General features: G+C 33.9%; 2 protein-coding genes across 3 annotated transcripts; both read right to left on the reverse strand.

Annotated features, from left to right (window-relative positions):
* Positions 1-10,453: 10,453 nt before the first annotated feature.
* On the reverse strand, positions 10,454-12,771 carry LOC146909604 (uncharacterized). The gene is made up of 2 exons (XM_085729363.1): positions 12,335-12,771; positions 10,454-11,001 (listed from the first exon to the last, which is right to left on the reverse strand). The coding sequence occupies exons 1-2, from the start codon at positions 12,345-12,347 to the stop codon at positions 10,454-10,456; spliced, it is 561 nt and encodes a 186-aa protein (XP_085585489.1). The 5' UTR covers positions 12,348-12,771.
* Positions 12,772-17,266: 4,495 nt separating this feature from the next.
* On the reverse strand, positions 17,267-20,975 carry LOC146909605 (uncharacterized). Of its 2 annotated transcripts, none has more exons than XM_085723500.1 (4): positions 20,909-20,975; positions 19,130-20,436; positions 18,871-19,020; positions 17,267-17,725 (listed from the first exon to the last, which is right to left on the reverse strand). In XM_085723500.1, the coding sequence occupies exons 2-4, from the start codon at positions 20,429-20,431 to the stop codon at positions 17,363-17,365; spliced, it is 1,815 nt and encodes a 604-aa protein (XP_085579626.1). In that variant the 5' UTR covers positions 20,432-20,436; positions 20,909-20,975; the 3' UTR covers positions 17,267-17,362. The 2 variants fall into 2 exon arrangements, with proteins under 2 accessions (XP_085579626.1, XP_085579627.1); XM_085723501.1 differs by having other exon boundaries at positions 20,619-20,975.
* Between the last annotated feature and the right edge of the window lie 2,060 nt (positions 20,976-23,035).

Below are 23,035 nucleotides of genomic sequence, written 5' to 3' on the forward strand. Positions count from 1 at the left end.
ACCACAGAAGAAGCTGAGATTATCAGGGACTTTCCTTCCATCTTTAAGGAAAGTAATCCTAAAATCTTAGCTAAATCAGTAGCTGAGTATGTCATGGAGGAAGATGCAAGCCCTCAGAAGGAAGCTGCTCCTGTTAAAGGAAAGAAAGTCAAGGGTGCTACGGCATCAGAAACTGCTACTAAAAAGGGCAAGCAACAGAAGGTTGCTAAGAGAAAGAGAGGGAAACCTGAAACTGTTTTCTCTCAATAAAAAGTGGGTGAAGCTCTGGATGAGCTAGAGAAAGAAGAGGCTGAACCCAAACTGAAGAAAAAGAAGGCACCTTTACAGATGAAATCTTCTATGGTTGAAATGACTCCTGCCAAGGCCAAAATGGCTAACGAATATGTTGCTGATGAGATAGAATATAGAAAGGAGAAGAAGAAAATTGATGTTGCATCTATTCCTACGAAAAAGAGGAATAGAGAAGAAACTGATGTCAGCAAGGAAAAGCTGGAGCAAGCTCTAGCAAGGAAGCAGGAGAAAAGGAAGAGCCAAAGAGGAAAAAGAAAAAGGTTGCTGCACCGATCTTCACTCCAATGGTGGAAGTAACTTCTGATATGAAGAAGGAGGCTGATGAGCAAGCTGTTTAGATGTTAGCTGAACTGAAAAGAAAGGAAGCTCAGTACAGTCTGGAGAGGGATGAAAGGCTTAAAGCCTCAGGCCTTGAAAAATGTGATGAATTCTTCAAGGAGAAATTTATAGAAGTCAAGGAAGTGGCTGATAAAGCTTCGAAGAAAGTTGGAACTTCAGAAGCTGTTCTTCAAGCGCCAGATGCTACCACTTCAGAAGCTGGCACTTCAGTCAAGGTATGTCAGATTCCAGTCACCTCTACCCCCATCTCAACCTCTTCATCTCAACCACCAGCACCTGAGCAAGAAGAAGACACTTCTGTCTTAGAAAATCTTATTCTCCACTACTCAAGTGAGTTACCCAAAGACAAGACTAACTCAGAGAAAGCCTCTGAAACAACTTCAGAAGCAGATGCTTCTGAAAAAGTTGTTTTAGAAAACCCCCATCAACAACCACCAGAAACACACAAACCCTTATCACCTCAACAACAACAATCACCCAGAGCTGACATTGACCCCCATCCCGACATTCAAACACAAACTTCACCACAACAAACACCAGCCAATACTGAAACTGACCCTCAACTAAACCAACAACCAGATCAAACCTTACCCAAACCTACTCCAATGGATATTGACAAACATCAAGTCAATCTCCAAGCCTCAATCTCAACCTCACACATTGCTCCTGACCAACCATCATCCTCAACTCAATCTGAACAAATCACCATTCCAGAATCCAATCCTGTACAAGACCTTTCCCTTAGTGATTCTGACCAACCCTTAGACCTGGAAACCCTTGAACAACCACCCCTGGACATCCTGGAATCTGATTATATTGATGATGAGCTACTCAAGATCCTATCTGATATACATCATCTGGTTGATCAAAGAAGGACAATTGATCTGACAAATGCATATGAGGAAGAATGGGCATCAGTTCAGAAGAGAGCTACTGAGATGATAGAGGCTGTAAGGAACAAATGCATCAGAATCAAGGAAGCTACTGTCAGAAGATTTCTGAAGGATCTGAAGCAAAGCCTTAGAGCTAGAGGTCCCAGTCTGCTTCTGGCAAATAAGCCATTCTTCTCAGAAGTTGACTACTTGACAAGAGAGGCAAGGATGTTCAAGCTGCTCAGACAGAAGATGGCACAACAACAGCAGGAAGCTAAAGCAAGGGAACTGGAACTTCTTCAGAGGCAACAAGCTCTTGAAGAACTGGTGAAGAAGCAAGCATAACAATTGGAGAAGATGATGAAACAACAACAAACCAACCCTTAGTTGCACATCCTAGTGTTTATCTTTTGTTTGTTGTTTGTTTTAGCTACTTTAGTTCTTGCTTCTGAACATTTCTTGTTTTACACTTCTTACTGCTTCTGAATGCTTAGTTGGTTCTGATTCATGAATGCCTAGATATTTTTGTTCATATACATATTCATTGATTTGTTTTACTGATTTATTTATGCTATGATTATATTGTTGATAAGATTATAGGTTCTGATTTTTTTTATACTCTCTTACCGTTTGAGTTTTTCTCAAATCTTTTTGTCTTTATTGCTTTTTTGCTTTTTGCTAATGACAAAAGGGGGAGTATATGTGATAGTATTTAAAGGCTCTGAGCCCCATTAATAATATTTGAATATTTTGAAAAACTTCTATCCTTTTGTTTTACCTAAAAATGGGAGTATCAAATTTCAAATAAAAAATTAATTGAACCATTCTTCTCATCTATAATTCATTTCATTTAAAGCTCTGATATTATTATTGCGCGCTAAATGAATTTAATTAACCTGGATAGAACTTAGGGGGAGCTTACAAACCTCACCTTAAAGACTATCAGACTCAGGGGGAGTTTGAGCTTACAAACCTCAGATTCTGAGCTTACAAACATCAAAACCCCAAAGTCAACTTGTTAATTAGATTAACAACAATTGATCAATTTTAAATACTATTGTTTGTCATCATCAAAAAGGGGGAGATTGTTGGAACAAAATGTGTTTAACAATGAACCTTAAAGAGTTTTGATGATAACAAGGTATTAAAAATTGTAAATTGGACTAGCTAATATTTGTTCACGTGTATAGGACCATAGTTAAAAATGTACATCATATAAAGGTTCTGAAGAACAAAAAGAGAGCTATGGACTAAAGAAAAGGAAGCTTGAAAGCATCTGAAAAGAAGTGCATCTGAAGTCATAAGTGCTACTGAAGAATGATGACGTCATCAGAAGCTGAAGGTCATCAGAAGCTGAAGGTCATCAGAAGTTGAAGGTCAACAGAAGCGGATAGCCTTCAGAAGCGAATAGTCATCAGAAGCAGATAGTTCAGAAGCGACTTCATCAGAAGCTGAAGCTCATCAGAAGCTGATTATCACCACAAGCTGAAGATTCAAAGATCAACACTTCAAAAGCTGTCTATTGGATTCGAAAACACTGCAGAAGACTAGTGGATGGTTGCAACGGTCATTTTGGTGAAGATTTGAAGGCATTGGAACCTTATCTTCAAAAAGCGTTGACATTGTACTTTGTACGAACTGTACAACCACCTTCTCCACTACTCTGTTTTGTGTCTAAGCTACAGGACAAGAAAACAGCTCCAGAATAACAGCTATGCCTGCAAAGATGTTCCTTCACATTGGGAATGGATTTCAAATTGGTTCTTCATAGGACAACAACCAAATCAGGCAAAAGATCATTGGTGAAAGATCAAGCTTCAACAACGACTCTTTGATGTGCTGTCAATTTCACAACGTCTCTTTCACACCTCTATATAAAGGAGTGAAGACTTAGAGATTTGGTAATGCTGAACGAAAGACTCACAACATTTTTACAAGTGTCAAACCTCTGCTGAAATTGTTCTGCATTCACTTAGAATTTCTGTGTCTCAAAGTTTCATCTTAGAAATTCTTAAGTTATTGAGTCTGTATCTGATTTATATTGTGAGCACCTCTGATTGTATATCAAGTGTTCAACCTTAAACAATTTTCTGTGTAATTTTGTTTAGTTAGAAGTCTCTTGCAGTTGTGCTTGAGCAGGGAAGTCTCTTGATTGTGTTTTTGAGCATATGAAGACTCTTGCAAAGTGTGCTTGAGCAAAGGAAGTCTCTTGCAGGTGTGCTTGAGAAATTGTAATCAGATATTACTCTTAGTGAAATCTCCTTGGAAGTGCAAGGGGGACTGGACTACTTTCAGTTTGTGGAAGGAACTAGTATAATTGCTTTGTGTCTTTCTTCTTCTTCTTCTTCTTCTCTCTCTCTCTCTCTCTGTTTTATTCCGCTGTGTTCAGATTCTGATTATCACTTCAGAAGCTGTTTCACTTAGCTTATGATTAGTGTGTTCAGTTTCAGGAGAAACGAAGAATTTTTCAAAACACAATTCAACCCCCCTTCTTGTGTTTTTCTCACCTTCATACTAAGTGTGAGATGAGTTTCCAAGAGTTGAAGAAGAGGTTGAATTCAGCTTTAGTGTTGATTTTGCCAAATCTGAAGGAGTCGTTTGTTGTGTATTGTGATACTTCTAAGATGTGTCTTGGTGGTGTGCTTATGCAGAATCGTCAGGTTGTGGCTTATGCATCGAGGCAGTTGAAAGTGCATATCCGACTCATGATTTGGAATTGGCGGCAGTTGTGTATGTGTCGAAGATTTGGAGGCATTATTTGTATGGTTCTAAGTTTGAAGTGTTCCGTGATGACAAGAGTTTGAAGTACTTGTTTGACCAGAAGGAGTTGAATATGAGGCAAAGAAGATGGTTGAAGTATCTTAAGGATTTTGATTTCCAGTTGAGCTATCATCATGGAAAGGCAAATGTTGTTGCTGATGCTTTGAGTAGGAAGTCGTTGCATATGTCTGCTTTGATGGTGAAAGAGTTGGAGTTGATTGAGCAGTTTCGAGATTTGAGTTTGGTTAGTGAGTTGACGCCAGATGGTGTGAGGTTGGGAATGTTGAAGCTGACGAGTAATATTTTGGAAGAGATCAAGAATGGACAGAAGGAAGATTTAGAACATGTAGATCGAGTCGTGTTGGTTAACCAAGGCAAGGGTGGAGACTTCAGATTGGGTGAGAACGGTGTTTTGATGTTTTGTGATTGTGTTTGTGTGTCGAGTGTTCTTGAGCTTAAGAGAAGGATTTTGGAAGAAGGTCATAGAAGTAGTTTAAGTATTCATCCAGGAGCGACTAAGATGTATCAGGATTTGAAGAGGTTGTTTTGGTGGCCTGGAATGAAGAAGGAGATCGCGGAATTTGTGTATGCTTGTTTGGTTTGTCAGAAGTCTAAGATTGAACATCAAAAACAGTTGGGTTTGATGCAACCGTTGTTTGTGCCAGAATGGAAGTGGGATAATATCTCTATGGACTTTGTTAGAGTGTTGCCGAAGACTGTTAAGGGTTTTGATTCGATTTGGGTGATTGTTGATCGGTTGACGAAGTCAGCACATTTTGTTCCTATCAAGACTGGTATGTCTGTGGCGAAGTTGGCTGAGATCTACATTGAGCAAATTGTTAGATTGCATGGTATTCCTTCTAGTATTGTGTCGGATCGAGATCCGAGGTTTACTTCTAAGTTTTGGGAGAGTTTGCAAGTTACTTTGGGAATTAAGTTGAGGTTGAGTTCTGCTTATCATCCCCAGACTGATGGTCAGACGGAGAGGACTATTCAGAGTTTGGAAGATTTGTTGAGAGCTTGTGTGTTGGAGCAAGGTGTCAGTTGGGTCGAATGTTTACCGTTGATTGAGTTTACTTACAAGAACAATTTTCATTCTAGCATCGGAATGACACCGTTTGAGGCTTTGTATGGTAGAAGGTGTAGAACTTGTAACGCCCATCTTAATTATTTAATTAATTCAATGAAGTTAGAATATATTTATATTCTTATATGATTTATGATTTAAGTGGTTTACATGATTGATATGTGTGAATTTTACGATTCATGAAGTTGAGTGGTTTATATGATTTATAAATAAATTATGTGAGGTATATGATTTTGTGAAGCTGCTATGTTGGTGTGACTTATTTTATTATTAAATAAAATAAGATATGAGAAATAAAATAAAAATATTAAAAGTGGGGCTGTGTTGTGAGATGAGTAAATTAGTAGTGAGAAAAGTAATATTAAAAGATAAATAGACAGACATAAGTTAGTAACACAGTACGTACGTTTTTGGAGAAAAAGGGAGAAAAGTCAGAAGAGGAGAACAAGAGAGAGAGGGCTGCGATTTCTGCAATTACCAGGTAAGGGTGGGACTAACTTTCAATACTATTAAGGGTATGATTCTGAAAAATGATTTTTGCATGATTAGGTTAAGTTTTGGTGAGAATTGGGAATTAGGTTTAAGACCGATTTTGATGATTGAACCATGAAAAGATGTTAGATTGATGCAAAATTAGTGTACAGACCTTAGATATTGCCTAGGGTGATAATTAGATGCTATTTGGATGAAAGAATCATGAAGATAGGTGAAAAGTTGTAATTTTTAGGTTTCCGGATTGTACTGACATTCATCGCTCGCAGCTGCGAGCAGGAGCACTCGCAATTGCGAGCTAGGAACCCCCGCTCGCCACTGCGAGCAACGCAACTCGCAACTGCGAGTAACCTGTAAGCTCGCCATTGCGAGCAAAGTGGCTCGCCATTGCGAGCAAGGCCTTAGGAGTCCAGAATGCACGCTTTGCTCGCCGTTGCGAGCAAAGTTACTCGCCACTGCGAGTTAGGTTGTTAGTTGCCCAAAATTGTTCTGATGCGATCCTTTCGCATGTGTAGTCATGAGTTGATCTTAGAAGTAAGAATGAGGGTTGTTTAGGATACTTTCAGAAGTTCCAGAAGTCTGTTTAGGTGACTGAGATTAGTAGTGATGATGTATAAGTATTATTTATGATGCTTTATGATGATAAGTTGATATGATTCATTCCCTTTAATGATGATATGTTATTTAAGCACTGTTACATGCTGTAATTGTTGTTGTTTGCTACTGTTGATTGTTAATGTCTTGAAGTTGCATGAGTCGTCTAAGTTGCAAGAATTTAAGAAGTTGTCCATGATTATGGAGTTGTATAAGATGTTCACGTTGTTGTCTAAGTTGTAGGAAGATTGAGTCCATTGCATACTCATTAAAGTTGGGGGCTTTAGGCCCGGCAGCCTTGTGCTCATTAAAGTTGGGGGCTTTAGGCCCGGCAGCTTTATGCTCACACGTTGAAGAGTCTAATTATGCTCATTTATGTTGTTGATTGGCACCACATGCATTTGCATATCAAGAAGTTTCACGATGGTTTAAGTTGTTGAGTTGTTAAGTTGATAAGAGTTGCATTGTCAAGTTGAGCCGTGTTGTCGAGTCAAGTGTTAAGTTGAACATGATATTTAATGATGATGATATTTGATGATGGTATTTGATTATGAAATGATAATATGTTAAGTGATAAATGTTTGATATGTTAATAATGTTTTATTTTGCTAAATGCATTTTAATGAATTATATGCTTAATTTATTGACTGTGAAATCTCACCCCTTCTGCTTGAAAATGTTGCCCTTCGTATGGGTAACTTGCAGGTAATAAAGACTAGAGGCGTACGTGAGTGGACTCCTCACATTTTGTCTAGGTGCTCTGATACGTAACAGGATGGGGGCTTGCTTTTACTTCTGTTCCTTACGTGTCCTTATGGAATTTTTATGAATAAATGTCGAACTAAATTTATGAGATTTCGGATGAGGCCTGCGTGCCAAGACTTTTAGTATGTTGAACTAGTTTCCGCTGCATGATTTTAGATTTTTGATGTTAAATATTGAGAGATAATTCTTATTATCCATCTTATGATTTTCAAGAAGTATGTGACATTCCGTTATGATTTAAAATACTCTGATTTAAATGAAATTTTTATGTTGGGAAAAACGGGGTGTTACAGAACTCCGTTATGTTGGTATGAGTCAGGTGAAAGTGCTTTGTTAGGACCGGAAGTTGTGCAAGAAACTATGGAAAAGGTTATGATGATTCAAGGGAAGATGAAAACGTCTCAGAGTAGGCAAAAAAGTTAGCATGATAAGAGGAGGAAGGACATTGAGTTTCAGGTTGGTGATCATGTGTTTTTGAGAGTGAATCATGTAACCAGTGTTGGTCGTGCTTTGAAATGTCGGAAGTTGACTCCTCGTTTTGTTGGACCGTTTGAGATCATTGAGAAGGTTGGAGTTGTAACGTATCGGATTGCGTTACCACCATCTTTGTCGAATCTTCATGACGTGTTTCATGTGTCTCAGTTGCGGAAGTATGTGTATAATGCGTCTCATGTGATTCAAGTGGATGATTTGGAGGTAAGAGATAATTTGACCGTTGAGACTTGGCAGTTATGATTGAGGATCGTGAAGTGAAGCGTTTGCGTGTCAAGGAGATTGTTTTGGTTAAAGTGATTTGGGTTGGACCAACTGGTGAGAGTGCCACATGGGAATCAGAGAGTAAGATGAAGGTTTCGTACCCGGAGTTGTTTCCTTCAGGTAATTTTCGAGGGCGAAAATTCTTTTTAGTGGGGGAGAGTTGTAACAGCCCGATTTTTTGATTAGATTTATTTTAATTATTTTATGTGTATTTATATGTGCTCACATGTGATTATTTGCCTCTGTGTGTATTTTGGTCGGGAATTGTAGAATTCGATGTTAGAAGGGTATTTTAGTCATTTTGGACTTAAGGGTATTTTGGTCATTTTATGAGTGGGGGTAAATTAGTAGTTTTGATGAGGATTATTTTTAGTGCTTAGTGAGAGTTGTTATTTTGCTAAGTTACTAGAGAGTGTAGTAATTTATTTATAACCGGTAAGTGACCGTTAGTGTTATATTTTACCGTTAAGTGAGTAGTAACATTTTTGGATTAGAATAGAAATGTGTTAGGCCCATTAAGACATTATGAGTAGAGCCCAATTGAGTAGAACCTATATAAACACTATTCTTTGAGAGAAATAGGGTTTACCAACATTTCATTTCATTTTCACAATTGAGAAGAGGTAGAGAGAGATAGAACAAGAGGAGAAAAAGGGTTTGAAGAGAAGGAGCTAGAGAGAGCTAGAAGAGGCTAGAGAATCAAGCTTGGGAGCTAAAGTGAAGCCCTAGTTGGTGATTGTGAAGAATTAAGGTAAGGGGGTTAGAATTCAAGCATAATCAATAGTTGTAGTTAATCCCTAATTCTTTGATTAAGTGGTTAATTTGATTTTAGATGTAGAAATTCGTGCTTAATTTTGATGATATGATTATATGCATGAATTGAATGTTAATTGTGTTGTTGTTGTTGAATTTGTATGTCAAAATGGGTAGATATGAACACGAGTTATTTTTGTGCAAAATTGATGATGAATGAAGTTGTTGTTGTTGAATTATGGATGAAATCATGTTCAAATATTGTTGTTGTTGTCTTGGCATATATTGTTGTTGTATTGATGCAATGGGTGTCATTGAATTGGTGAATCGGTGATGAGTTTGTTGTTGTTGTTGAAAGTTTGGAGAAAATGGTGAATTGATGAAATTTTTATGAATTGATGTTGTAATCTCAAAACTTGTGTATGTTTGAGTGTCCTATAGTGTATATGACATGTAAACACGTTTTGGACTAAGTTTTGGGATTTGGGAGAATCAAAATGGAAATTTTGGATGAAAACGGGTTGGAACCAGTAACTGGTTTTTGAGCTTCTTGTGTAGGACACTTAAGCGTGTAGAGGACGCTTAAGTGTGCTCACCAGCGTGCAAAAAGAATGCTCCAAGCGAGCAACTTCCAGAGGCTACTGGAAGTTGGACGCTTAAGCGTGCAGCTCCCAGTTCAGCAATTTTTATTTCTTCGCTTCGTGCACTTGAGGACCAATTCGAGCTTTCTAGAGCTAGAGTAGCAATATATCTTAGGTTAACATACTTGACATCTTTGTTAATCTTGTGATAATCACCATAATCAAGAGTGAAATGCTTTCGGATATTTAATCAGGCTGGACACGGTCGATTAGGTTATTCGATCGACTTTGTTATCGTTTAAGGGATTTGGACACGAATGTTTAAACGATAACTTAGAAATAATTATATCACTTTGGACACGAAGGGTAGTTTAGAATTGATTGTGATAATGTTGTTTACAAAGCTAGAATTCGTATGGATCATTAGGTTACGTGTGACGCTTGGTTAAGGAACGCTACTCCTAACAAGTTTCAATCCTTATTTATCTCAACTTTTACTTTTTGCAATTAGTTTAGCTAGATACATTTCAATTCAAACAAACAAGTACTCTTAATACTTTGAATGATAATTGATGTTAAACTTTCATTGATAACACACTATTCCCTGTGGAGACGATACAAAAATACTTATCTTGTTTGATGCAAAATTACTTCATCACTAATCCTATAAATTGCACATTAACTCTATTTCCATTTCCTACAAACAGGTTCACTTCAACTTCACTTGGTTTTCTCTTTGTCTTGAACCCCTGTAAAGAATTAGAAACATGAATTGATGCCCCCGAATCTAACCACCATGAGTTTAAAGGAATATTTACCATGTTAGACTCAAAACAAACTAAAGCATAAAGCTTACCTTGGTTTTCACTTTGGATTGAATTCTTAAAGGCATGACAGTTTGACTTCTTGTGTCCTATACCATTGCAAAACCAACATTTCAGCCCCTTTTTCTTAAAGTTAGGTTTTGAACTAGATGCCATGTTGGATGGTCCACCCTTCTTATTGTTTCCTTGTTTAAAAAATGGTTTCTTTCCCTTATTCTTAAAATAACCATTCTTTCCACTCTTATGGTTAGGTTGCGAAAGCAAATTCACACTTCCACTACTCAAATGATTCATTCTTTCTTCCTCTTGCACACAAACAGATATGAGGGTATTGATATCTCACTCTTCACTTTGAATATTATATGAGGTTTTCAAAACATCAAACTTGCTTGGTAGAGAACTTATAGCATGGTGTATGATAAACTTATCGGCTAATGGACATTTAAGGTCACTAAGTTTGTTGGCTATGGTCATCATTTGCATGATGTGCTGCCTAACACCACTACTACCATCATACCTCATGTTAATAAAGGAATCCATCAATTGCCCTGCCTCAGCCTTTCCGGAAATGGCATATCTTTCACCAACAGAAGCCATAAAGGTTTTAGCATCATCAGAATTTGGAATGGCTTTAACTAATGTATCATCAATGGATCTCTTAATAAGCATCAAGGCCTTGTTATTAGCCCTTGTCCATTCCTTATGATATGTCTTTTGTTCAAGTGTGCTAGTTGCAGTCAAGGCAGAAGGTTTATCCTCTCGAATTGCAATGTCAATGTCCAATAAATTCAATGCTAACTCAATATCAGCCTTCCATTTCTTATAGTTATTCCCCGTTAGAATCTCTATTTGGTTTGCAGAACTATTTAAGGAAAAGGAAATGGGGGCTGAAAAGTAAAAATAAAAATGATTAATATCATGAGCAAATAATCAATAACTGGGAATCTAAGCACATACAATATAAACCCCCCTGTGGGTGGAGCATATATTATACAAACAACAGTGACAAAATTCAGACACCTGTGGGCAGAAAGAATTTTTAACCGTTACACATTCCCAACAAATCATGTTTTAAGAATTAAATCCAATTTAATTTCCTGTGGGTAAATTAAATTGTAAATCATTCAAGAAACAAACAATCCAAAAATCACATGAAATTTTATCAATATTCATGAGTGAGCCGCTGTGGCGGTATACACTCATTTCAACTAATAGAATTCCAAATTGGATAACATTTGCTCAAAAATTAATCACTTATATTAACCATTTTTATTTCAAGCACTACACATGGAAAGTGACCTATGCTATTGTAGTATGTATGGACAGTGACTCTTGAATAAGTTCATAACAGGAATCATTCTTATATTGATAAAACATGTAAAAACTAATAACAATTATGAACCAATTTTATAGTATATAATTTAAGGATTAAATATGTATGATATTTAGGCCCTAAAACAAACAGGAAGGAGAACAATGGATTCAAACTCATGAAACCAAAATTGTTTTAGAAACGGGTTCACTGCAACCCTTCGCGAACAGTCACGACCTTTCGCGAACAGTCACGACTTTTCACCAAATTTCAATTCAATTTTCCATAAAGAAATTGCTTCTCATATTCTTATGAATTGGAATTATTTAGAAAAGGATTTGGAATGGGAACAGTGTATGATTTTGGTATAAGAAAACCTACACATTCAAAAAGGGTCTATATTTACGGTTCTACATTCAAATATGTCAAATTATTAACCATGGCTCCTCATTAATTCCTAAAGAATTCACATGGTTTATGGTTCTGTCATGTTCAAAATATATGGGTGGCTTTCAATTTTGAAAAGACATAGTCCTACCGAAAACATAATCTAGAAATGGTTTTTCAATGAAATGAATCTATTATATGAAAAACGTGTCCAGAAGAAATGAAAATTATGCTACTACTTACAAGATATACGTTTCAACATACTAAATAAATTTGAACGCAAATATTCATACATTAAGGCATGAACATGAACCCTACTCAATATATTGGATTCAAAGACATGGTTTTTATATTCAAGCCTTTATATGGATCCTAAACATGCAACTAAGGCTCTGATACCACATGTTAATAATTTATCACAGATCATGAAATATAATTTACATATCATGAACAATAAATTTCAGTCATAGTTGCATGAATTAGGACACCATTAAAATTAAATAAGAGGGTTTAGAACTTACCTCTTGAAGCCATTGATTGTCAACGCGTATGTATGCTCTTTGATGATCTTGAATTCCAATTATGTTGGATAGGATCTTCCTCTCCTTCTTTCTCAAACTTTGATGGGTAAGTATGTAATAACATCGATTATTTTTTGCATATGCCCCAAGACATATTTATAGAGAAAGTGGAGAGGGGACCTACCCTTTCATGTAGGGTTACAATGGTTCTACCAATTCTTTAATGAAAAGTCACAAGGTATCAAACCATACCCTTTCATAAAGAGTTGAATGGTTCCACCCATCATGGATTCATTTAACTATAGGCTACATTATTCAAGTACACCTACCATGTGATGTCTAATATCTATTGATCACAATATAGATATTCCAAGACCCATCAAGATACCATTCAACCAATGTTTAAGTTTATAAATCAATGGAAGACCAAAAATTTCTAACAGAATGTAACAGTTGTCCTGATCTTCTTTGCCGCCTTCTTGATGGCAGTGCCTGACTTCACTGCTTTCGCAGCTTTCAAGGCATGTGCCTTTGGATCGGTCTTCTTTGCACCATCACCTTTAGGTGGAGCCATTGAATCGGAGAAGATGAAGAACCCCTTAGATGTGAAATCTGCGTGAAACCAATGTGGTGGAAGCAGGGCCGTTCCTACAAATTTGGAGGCTCGGCTCTGGAAGTGAAATGAGGTCCGTAATAAAATAAAGATGTATTTTTTTAAGAAATCAACGAAAGAGAGGTTATTTACCTAACAGAGTAACAGTGTCAGTGTTGTTTTGGAAAAGGGAAAACGTCAATAGGATGGTCGATGATGATGGTATGGTCAGAAATCGAATTGGTTGAGAGATGCAGTCGGAGGAAACGTTTGAGTAGTCGGCAGTCGCGTTTGAACCATGAAGGAAGAAGAAAAACGAAACACCAATGGTGAGAGGAATGGAACGCATGTTGGTATGTATCAGAGAGAGTATTTTTTTTTAGTGGGGGGTACTGGACTATAATTATTATTTTTTGAGGCCCATACCCTGGGGAGGCCCGGTGCTATAGCGCTGCTTGCACCCCCCAGGGTTCGGCCCTGGGTGGAAGCAGCAATTTGGAACTTATTTATATATTAATAAAGCTGCCGAATCAATAAAAATATTTCAATGATTGTTATAATAAAAAATCTAAGTCAAACATTTGTTTTCTTCATTGATCTTTCAACTGCCTTTTTCTTTCTTCATATTCCATATCTATTTACCACTCTCTCACTCAATACTATATAAACGCCAATCTTAAATTATTAAATTGATGAGGTACAAGTTTTTTTAATTGTATATTATCCTATATACTCACTTTAACAAACAATATACTAATAAAAAATGGGACCAATAAAAGTCGAGATATAATTCCGCTAAGTAAAAGTTTGAGAAAAAAATCCACAAGAAGTCGTTATATCAACACATGAATTGCATTTTTAAAAATATGAGAGAAAAAGAGACAACCACCAAATATGAATCACACTCTAATAACTTATTTCAACGCTTTTTTATGAGAAATATTGACTGGAAACATGAATGCCTGTATATATGATTGAAACGAATAAGTGATACCCAGATAAAAATCAAAACAACGTGCGCACAATTGTGATCTATAAAAAAAAGTTTTTATGTGATTACATTATTAGGATAACATATGAATTATGATGATATATCTCTTCAAACTTATGAAAGACACATCAAGAACTATATTAATAATCCTTAAAATATTTAAGCAAATTTGAATTCTCATATAGTTTTTAAAAACCCACTTATATTTAATATAAATTAATATTAAACATAAGAATATCAACATATTTTAAAACAATATCAATCATATAACTTTGTGATTATGCTTATCACTGATATTATTTTTTTATCTGTGCAAATTTTTCAAGTACATATTTTAATTAAACCCGTGCAACGCACGAGTTATATACCTAGTATCTTTGTAGACTAAGCGTGAGCTATCCATATGCTAGAATTGTTATGATGTGGCACATCTAAAAAAGTATCACACATTTATTGTGTTTATTATGAATCATAAACTTCGATGTAATCATTTTTATCACATTATTAACCTTTGAACTACTTTTTTTTTGTATAACATAACTCATATTTCTTAACTATGAACATTCAGCCACTCATTACATATACAACCACCAATATGATCTCAATATATTTAGTTTCTACTAATGAGACTATTTGTCCTACATTGAAAAAGATTGTGTATATAAATATGTGATTTTTTTGCACCAAATTTTGGGTTTTGTTCATCACCATTTTCAAGCAATCATTGGATAGAGCATCTTCAATTTTGTATTATTGGTTTTTTACTCACTTTTACTTTCTATCTCTTGATTATTAACTGGTTTCTATGATATGATAGAGAGTCAGGTTACTCTTGGATTGGTCAAATATTTAAACTATACTTTTTAATTATTTATATGGTGTTTGTTAGTGTATTTTTCTTACTTTCTTTCATGTTTTCTTTTATTCCTTAATGTGTATGTGGACATTTTGTATGTGAAAAAGAAAAGAAGATAAAAGATACTTCTATTTTTAATTTGTTACATCGTTGTTGCTCAAGAAGAAATTTATGAAAAATGGTTGTTCACCAACCTTTGAACTACTGTTTTTTTTCTTCGAAGAAACTAATTTAACCCACCCAAATTGGCATCAGAGAGAATCGAACCTAAGAACAACCTAAGACCTTGATGAGGAGCACACTCTCATATCTCAAGTCAATACCACCAGGCTAACTCAAGTGGGTTTTGAACTACTATTTTTATTAATAAACTAACGATTTTAACCTTTATTCATTTTTTTTGTGAAAGAACCTTTATTCATTTTTATTAATAAACTAATGTCTTTAACCTTTAACATTTATTCATTAGTTACATTTTTATTAAATACTAATGTCTTTATTATGTTTTTATAATGCTTTTGTCACACCAACCTTTAAACTACTATTTTTTTCATATTCCCTAACTATGATAATTTACTCACTCATTGTATTAATGAAATTTTTTAATAAATAAATTGTTTGATTAGTTACAATTGTTTAGTAAGTATATTATAACTCTTACATTCACCGAATATTCTACCCCTACTTTTTTTTTATTGATATAATGTTTATTGGTCTACTTTTCTATTTTTCTTTTTTCATTTTGTTACTGGATTTGGATATGATAATATTTAATTGTGAATTTGGAGAAAAGGATAAATGAGACTTCTATTTATGAATTAAGTATAATATATTGTTCTATTTATGAATTAAGTATAATATATTAAAAAAATTAAAACTAAAATATATTTAAATAGTCTAAACTTAGAGTTTTTATGTAAATATTAATAATATAGAACATGAAGTAAAAGTTCAATTGATTTTTATTCAAATATTTTCAATTGAATATGGAAGATTGTATCTCACATAAAAACTGTATTTTAGTTTAAAAAGGTGAAGACAAGTGTCTACCGATTTTTCGTATAAAACAATCATTGGAATACTTTAACTTTTTAATTGTTTCATATGATCAATATTTGCTTTCAATAGAAATTTAAGATTTGATCTTATCCCTCATAATTTGAAGGAAAAGAGACCAGTAATCTAATTGAATTCAATGGCAAGCAAGTAAAACATATCAAATATTGTTCAAATTAGATATCTAACTATAATAAACTCTAATTAAAGAAATCATGAAAACAAAAGTAATATATAATTAAGTTTAAATTAAAAAATAAATATTAGATAAATCATATACAATTGATTTTTCTTCATTATCATGTATTGAATATGACTTTTGAAGTCATGTATATCAACCTGCATAATAGAAACAACCAACCAACTACATGAATGGTAGAAATCATTCTTCTTAATTCTACATGTAATAAATACGATTCTCCTAATCACAGATGTCATGATATCAATATTATAAGTATGTTATAAATACAAATGATTATAAATTATGATCTCTATTACATTTATGTATCTACAATCTATCAAATAACTGAACTTTTTCATGATAATTGCTTAAATTTTGTAATCTTTAATTATTTTTTTGATAAATTATAAATTCCAATAGTTACCACTATGAACTTGGATGAGGAACGTCGTAAAAATTGGTTATTGCTTTAATCTATTATTTCTTTTCATTCACTCTTTTGTATTTTACTCTTTTCTATCATTTTTTACACGTGTAAAAATAAAAGACATTTGGGCAAACATGCCCTTAACAAAATCCATCATTAAAAATAACTAATTTTTTCCGGTCGTTTTTCATTATAAATTTATTAAGAAAATAATTTTTTTCAAACAATTTATTCTTAGGAAAAAAACCAAATGAATTTATACAATAAAATTTGAAATTTATTGCACATAAGATTAAAACAATTCATTAAGAAAAAGGATTCAAAAAAATAAATTTACACCATTAACTATAATTGACTTGATTGAATGGAAAAAATTTATATATATAAGTGGTTAAAGGAAAAATAATTTCTCATTTGCACTTTTTAATTCCGGCTAATGAAGAGATTGCGATAAAATCATATTTCATATGTTTTTTAAATTCATCATTTTATTTTAATAAAAAATCTGTTTTGTATTTAGCACCAAAATGCTAAATATAATATGCATCCTTCGAATATGGTTAAATTAAATAATCAAACTATAATTATTCAAAAAAGCAAACCACGCTTTTAAAACATATGGATATAAAATCACTATTTAGTATTTAACATACTCCAAATAAATGGTGTCCCAAACAGATATATCACAAGTACCACCTCGACCAGATTATCGCAAGGAAAACTATAACCAAAATCCCATTTTATCAGGCATTAGCTTTGGAACTATCTTTTCAATAACAAGAGAGAATATATAGCCCAACAACAACTACATGTCTAATACTACAACAAATAAAAGAATAGTTAATATTGTAATTCATAAATAAAGTAAATTATACAAAGTTTTTATAAATGGATTTAATACCAAAAATAAATAGATAAAATAACATTACAAAATTATAAGCTGGCATTGTTCATTTACTTCATCTTTAAGCATCTCGTGAATAACATTCTCTCCAAACCAACGACAACCATCATTACCACAGAAAAAAGTGTCTTTACGACGATCATTAGCGTCTATGGTCCATCTACCAGCTCCAATGTCCGCTTTATCGTCACGAGAATTGAAAGTCATTTTTCTAAGTGAATTTGCATTCCTCAATAAGTGACTAGCTAACTCAATAACATCTATAGAGCCAACACATCCACGAAATTCCACATATTTCAAATCGTTATGAGAAAACCCCATATATTCTCTTTTTTGCCTCTTAAATCCAACCGTACGTGAATATTCGGAATGTAGATTTCTAACCTGAAAATTGAAAAATAACGATCATAATATTACATATATGAAAATTTACAATTTCATTAGGCATTATATAACAATGTTACAATTTTGCTATATATTTGTGACTTTCAAACTCAACAAACCTTATTTATCTTCTTTCAAAAAAAAAAAAACCATATTTATCTTTTTCAACGACAACAATAATATAACAAATGTAACCAAAATTCTTATCTTTTTTAATTACAACAACAATATAACATTATTATAGAAATATTTGTTTAAGGGTATAACTGGAATAACAAAAAAAGTCAGCCCAAAATCCCCTATTTTCTTTATATATAGTTAGATTAATTTAACAAATTCTAAATATTCAAATATTAAATTAGCTTATCAGCTATAAGTCATCAACCACCAGTTTTTAGCTATAAGCTAAAAGTCGTCAGCCATCATAAGTTAACCGCTAGCTTATCTATCCACTATTTTTACCATCAGAGTCTTAATTTATTTTTTTCGAAAGAATAATTGTGTTGAAATTAATCATACAGATTTCAATAAGTTGTAATATATTCCCACCTATGTTACACAATACACATTCAAGACTTATACAATTCACTTTATAATTCAAAAAGTGAAAGTACAAATCTATTTTACTTCTTTGCAATTAACGATACAGGAGTTACTAACTGAGTTAAATTTTATATTCCTATTTTAGTATACACAAAAAAAAAAAAAAATGGTCAAGTAGCCTAATGACTAGATTATGCTTACCAAGAAATTACAATACATTGTCTCTTCAAACGGAATTATGCTTACTGAGATATACACTTACTGAGATATACACGTATAAATTTAACAATTAATTTAAGAAAGTAAATAAAAAGATTACAATAATCATTTATTAAGTTATCAATCAAGATCACTATAAATCATCTGATGTGAATCTATCTGCAAAATTGTCTATTATTTTCTAATATAAAATTAGTTTTTAGTTTAAAAATTTCTTGATATATGCAAAATTGCAGAAAATATCAAATAAGCTTCTAATTTATAAATTTCTTGATACATGCAGACAAACACATTGTAACTGTTAAATTAAGAAAATAAACTTCTAGTTCCATTCATGTTAAAAAAAAGTGAACAACCAAAATAATAGAGTTTGAATAACTTACTATCAGAGAAAGTTTTTGGAGATGTTGAGAAGCCATTGCAATATCTAAAATCCAAAAATAGTCCTTACTAGGATCATATAGTCCCTCAATAAGTAACTCCAATTGTCTAAGATTTTGAAATCGAACCAAGACGTTCGTTAATTCCTTTACCTGTGTACAATAGTAGTATTTAAAGTGAATTAAAAGCAACTACTGATCAAATTAATTAAAAGAAACCTAGGCAGTGCTACAATGCAAACACGGGTTTTGGGTGACTCACCTGTGAAGTGAGTATGATCATAGCTAAATTCTCAATATGTGGTAACCTTGCAAACAGATCAACGAGGTGTGGTCTTTTCCTTCCCTGAGCTGCATCCCAGAAAACCTTCAATAACTTGGGAGCCGTAATAGAAATTATCCTCGTGGTGTAGTTTGCACTATATTCAAAGGATGAGAGATTCAATGCATCAATAGCTATCTCAGAAGGAGAGTCATTCCCCCAACCACAGTCAATTAATTTCAAATGACGCAACTTTGGACTGGTAATTTCTATTGAACTCATGTGCTTGCAGTTCTTAAAGGTGACGTCTTCAAGTTGGAGACATTCGGAAAACAAATAAGGCAAGATGTCCATGGATAGATTTTCAATTAGTCCATCCAACACAATTGTTGTTACGTTTTTCAATCCAGAAAACTCAACAGGTACAAAAAATTTACTACCTCTAAAGCTAAAATTGGATAACATATGAGCTTGAATGTTGACTGGGTGTACTAGAAAATCACCATTACAAGAATATTCGAAGGATGAGAGATTTGATGCAATGATAGTAAGATAACGGTAATCCTCACAGTTAACAATGTTCAAACGAAGCAATGTTGAATGGTTTATTTTTAAGTTAGGAGGGAATCGACAACCATGAAGGGTCAAGTCTACAAGATGGGTGCAATTGGAGCACAGCCTCTGAAGCAGTTTCGTTGTCACATAAATTAGATGCAACACAAGAGTTCTCAAATTATTGAATCCATGAAGTTCTACAATGCGGCAGTTTTGTAGGTGCAGATACGTCAGAGAATCATTGCCAGATAAGAGAGTAGGGGGAAATATGTATGGCGAAAGAGAAGGGGGAGTTATGTATGGCGAAACAGAATTAGATGACAAGAGAAGTTCAATTCGTTTGACACCCTTAGCAATTCCTTCGGAGATCAATCTATTAATGGCATCTCCGTGTTGAGAAATTACTAATGGAAATTTGACTCGGATTGAACGGATGATGGGACCTTTATAATGGAGCATAAATTGATCCAAACTTTTGGCAAATTGAGATTGAAAGTGAAATCTTTGAAAGAGTGGAAGGGTGTTTGGTAAGTCTTGAATTGTGTTATAGTCAAACATGGTATGAAGATCAAAGTTGAGGTCCGTCCTTAATTCCCATTCGTGAACCCATCGTTTGGACAATGCACTTGTTTTCACCAAATCCTTCAAAGCTAACTTGGAAAAGATATAAGATATAATACAATCAGGCAACTCACTCTCGAGCTTCGTTGCAGGCAACTCACTCTCAAGCTTTTTACACCTCTTCATTGCCACTGCAAGCAATAACGAACACAGTTATTAAAATATATAATATATAGCAAATATTCCCTCCGGTCCTTATTATAAAAAACTATAAAATGGACTAGATACATCAAGTAACTTAAAAAATCAATTGTTTCTTGTAATAAGAGCCGGAGAGTACAAGAGTGACAACCTCAAGAGCACAAAAACCAACCCGAAAGGCACCTCAACCCTCAAAACCAACTCCCCAGCAAGAGACCAAAGAGAGGGACAACATCCATAAAAGGATGGGCCTCCCATCCATAAAAGGAGCAGAAGGCTACCAGAGTTTATACCCAGAACCACTTCCGATTCAAAATCAAAAAAAAAAAAAACCAGACGACACTCATAAATCCCTAATTACAAATCGAAACCAAAACCCTAAATTTAAAATAAAATAAAAAACTATGAAAATCGCATGAAATTTACAATAATGCTACAACATGATTAAGCAGCTTATCGTACCTGTTTCTGTTTGTGATGATGAACGACGGCTTGGCTAGGCTTGTTTTGGATGAAAATACAATACTGTGACCGTGATGATCGATGGGGAGTTATTTATAGATTTATTTATAAGTCGCCAGAATTTCTTGTCATGTTTATTTATTCTAACTGGGCCTCCTTTTGTGTTTGCTTTTCACCACGCCTTTTGTGATATATAGCTCTCCTATCCTAGGTTTATCTTCATATTTTGCAATTTGAGTATTTTCTATATATGACTAAACAATAATTATTCAACATAAACTATTTCAATAACTAATATAAACTCAATAAGTAAAGTCTGGCTAAGAATTGTTCTCATCAAAAATTGAACTCGAGTTCTTCCAAATAATTTGTACTTTGATGAAATTCACTAATCACTTGAATACAATTGCTTGGTTATTGACAAATGTTACCTATTATGACATGCATTGGTTATAAGAAATTAAAATTCAGGATTTCACTGAAAATAAATTTTGAAAACCAAGCAAACAAAGTAATGGATAGGGGCCAAACTCCTACTCTCTCTATTCTCTTTGTGTTGATGTTATTATGATTTTCCGTCAAGATACTAAAAAGAATTTAGAAAATGTTATGTCTTTGTTCAAGCTCTATGGTGTCACAGCTGGCCAACATGTTGATCCTCAAAAATGTATATTTTACTTTGATACTTTTTCAGCAAGTAAAATTCAAGAAATACTTTTTCAGCAAGTAAAAATCAAGAAATCTCTGTCATTTTTGGCTTTGCTTTTAATTACCTTGGTGTTCCTATCTTCAAGGCAAGTCTAAAGCAATTTACCTTAGGCATATTGTTGATACGATAAAGGTGAAACTCTCATCTTAAAAAGGCAATTCAAAAATATTTTTGGTCTCTTGTATACTAGCTCTAGCACTATCTAATATGGACTTCATCAATTCTTCCATCAAAATCATTTTAATTCGGCGTTTGATTCATCACAAAATGCCAACCAATGAGCAATTATGAAAAAGATGTTTTCTGAGATTCATTATGTTGTTCCCTACTTGATGAATCAGTTCAACCCGATAACCCTTCACCCTTAGGATTCGACCCAAACAATTCAATGATGTTAGCACGCGAAGAGAAAAAGAGAATTTGGTGGCATTGAAGGGAAATGAAGATCTGGAAAAAAAATTATTACCTCACGGGGAAATTGAAGGGAAATGAACAATCCAAATGCATAGAACTCTACGTGATTGAGTCGGTGCTTGTGATGTGAATGCGATGTGAAAAAAAATTGTCCCAATTTCCACTCCAAAATCCATTTTTGTATTTTCGGAAGAAAAGAAATTGTTGTCATAAAAAGGAAATGTTTTAAGGGAAAATATGTTGAAGTAAAAATCTTTCTGATGAATATTTTAATAATAACAAACCTCGTGGAATAAATGATAAGTTTTATACTGATGGTTGCCCTTGAGTTTTTGTTAAAAGAACAAGAATCATATAAGTGGATAAGCTAGAAGCTATTCACATCATTAGGTGCATTATATCTACTTAAGAAATGAAATAATGAGTATATCATCAATTGAAACAACAATATCAAATCTCCCCATGAAGATTTATAGCTCAAGAATCATGATGGAAGTGATAGAACAATGGTGTAAGGGAGAATGAAAACAGCAGAATCTGCTATGAAATTGAAGAGGATTAGGGTTAGGGTTTCTAGGGTTTCTTGTTATGGAAGAAAGAGAGAGAGAGAGAGAGAGATAAAAGTTGTAAAACTTTTATCTATTGAATGAAAATTAATATTTACAAAGGCTAGGAAGCTATATATACATCAAGTGATGTAACAAACTAGAGTAACAAACTGTAACAAACTCTTAGCTTGTCATGCAAGTAACAAAAGCTAGTTACTTAACACGCAAGTTTCTAAACAAAACTATTAAAAGATAAGACTAATTCTAACTAAATGAATTAATAAACCAATACACCTCCTTAATTCTTTTAGTTAGATGCTTCATCCATTCCTAGCTTCTTCTTCAAGTAATCAAAACTGCTTTGCTTCAGAGGCTTTGTGAGCAGGTCTGCAATCTGCTCTTCTGTCCTGCAGTGCTTCACCTCCAGCTTTCCATTGTTCACCTGATCCCTTAGGA

The sequence above is a fragment of the Medicago sativa genome, chromosome 7 (genome assembly GCF_051527215.1).
Source record: "Medicago sativa cultivar Bolivia chromosome 7, Bolivia_mono, whole genome shotgun sequence".
Classification (NCBI taxonomy): Eukaryota; Viridiplantae; Streptophyta; class Magnoliopsida; order Fabales; family Fabaceae; genus Medicago; species Medicago sativa.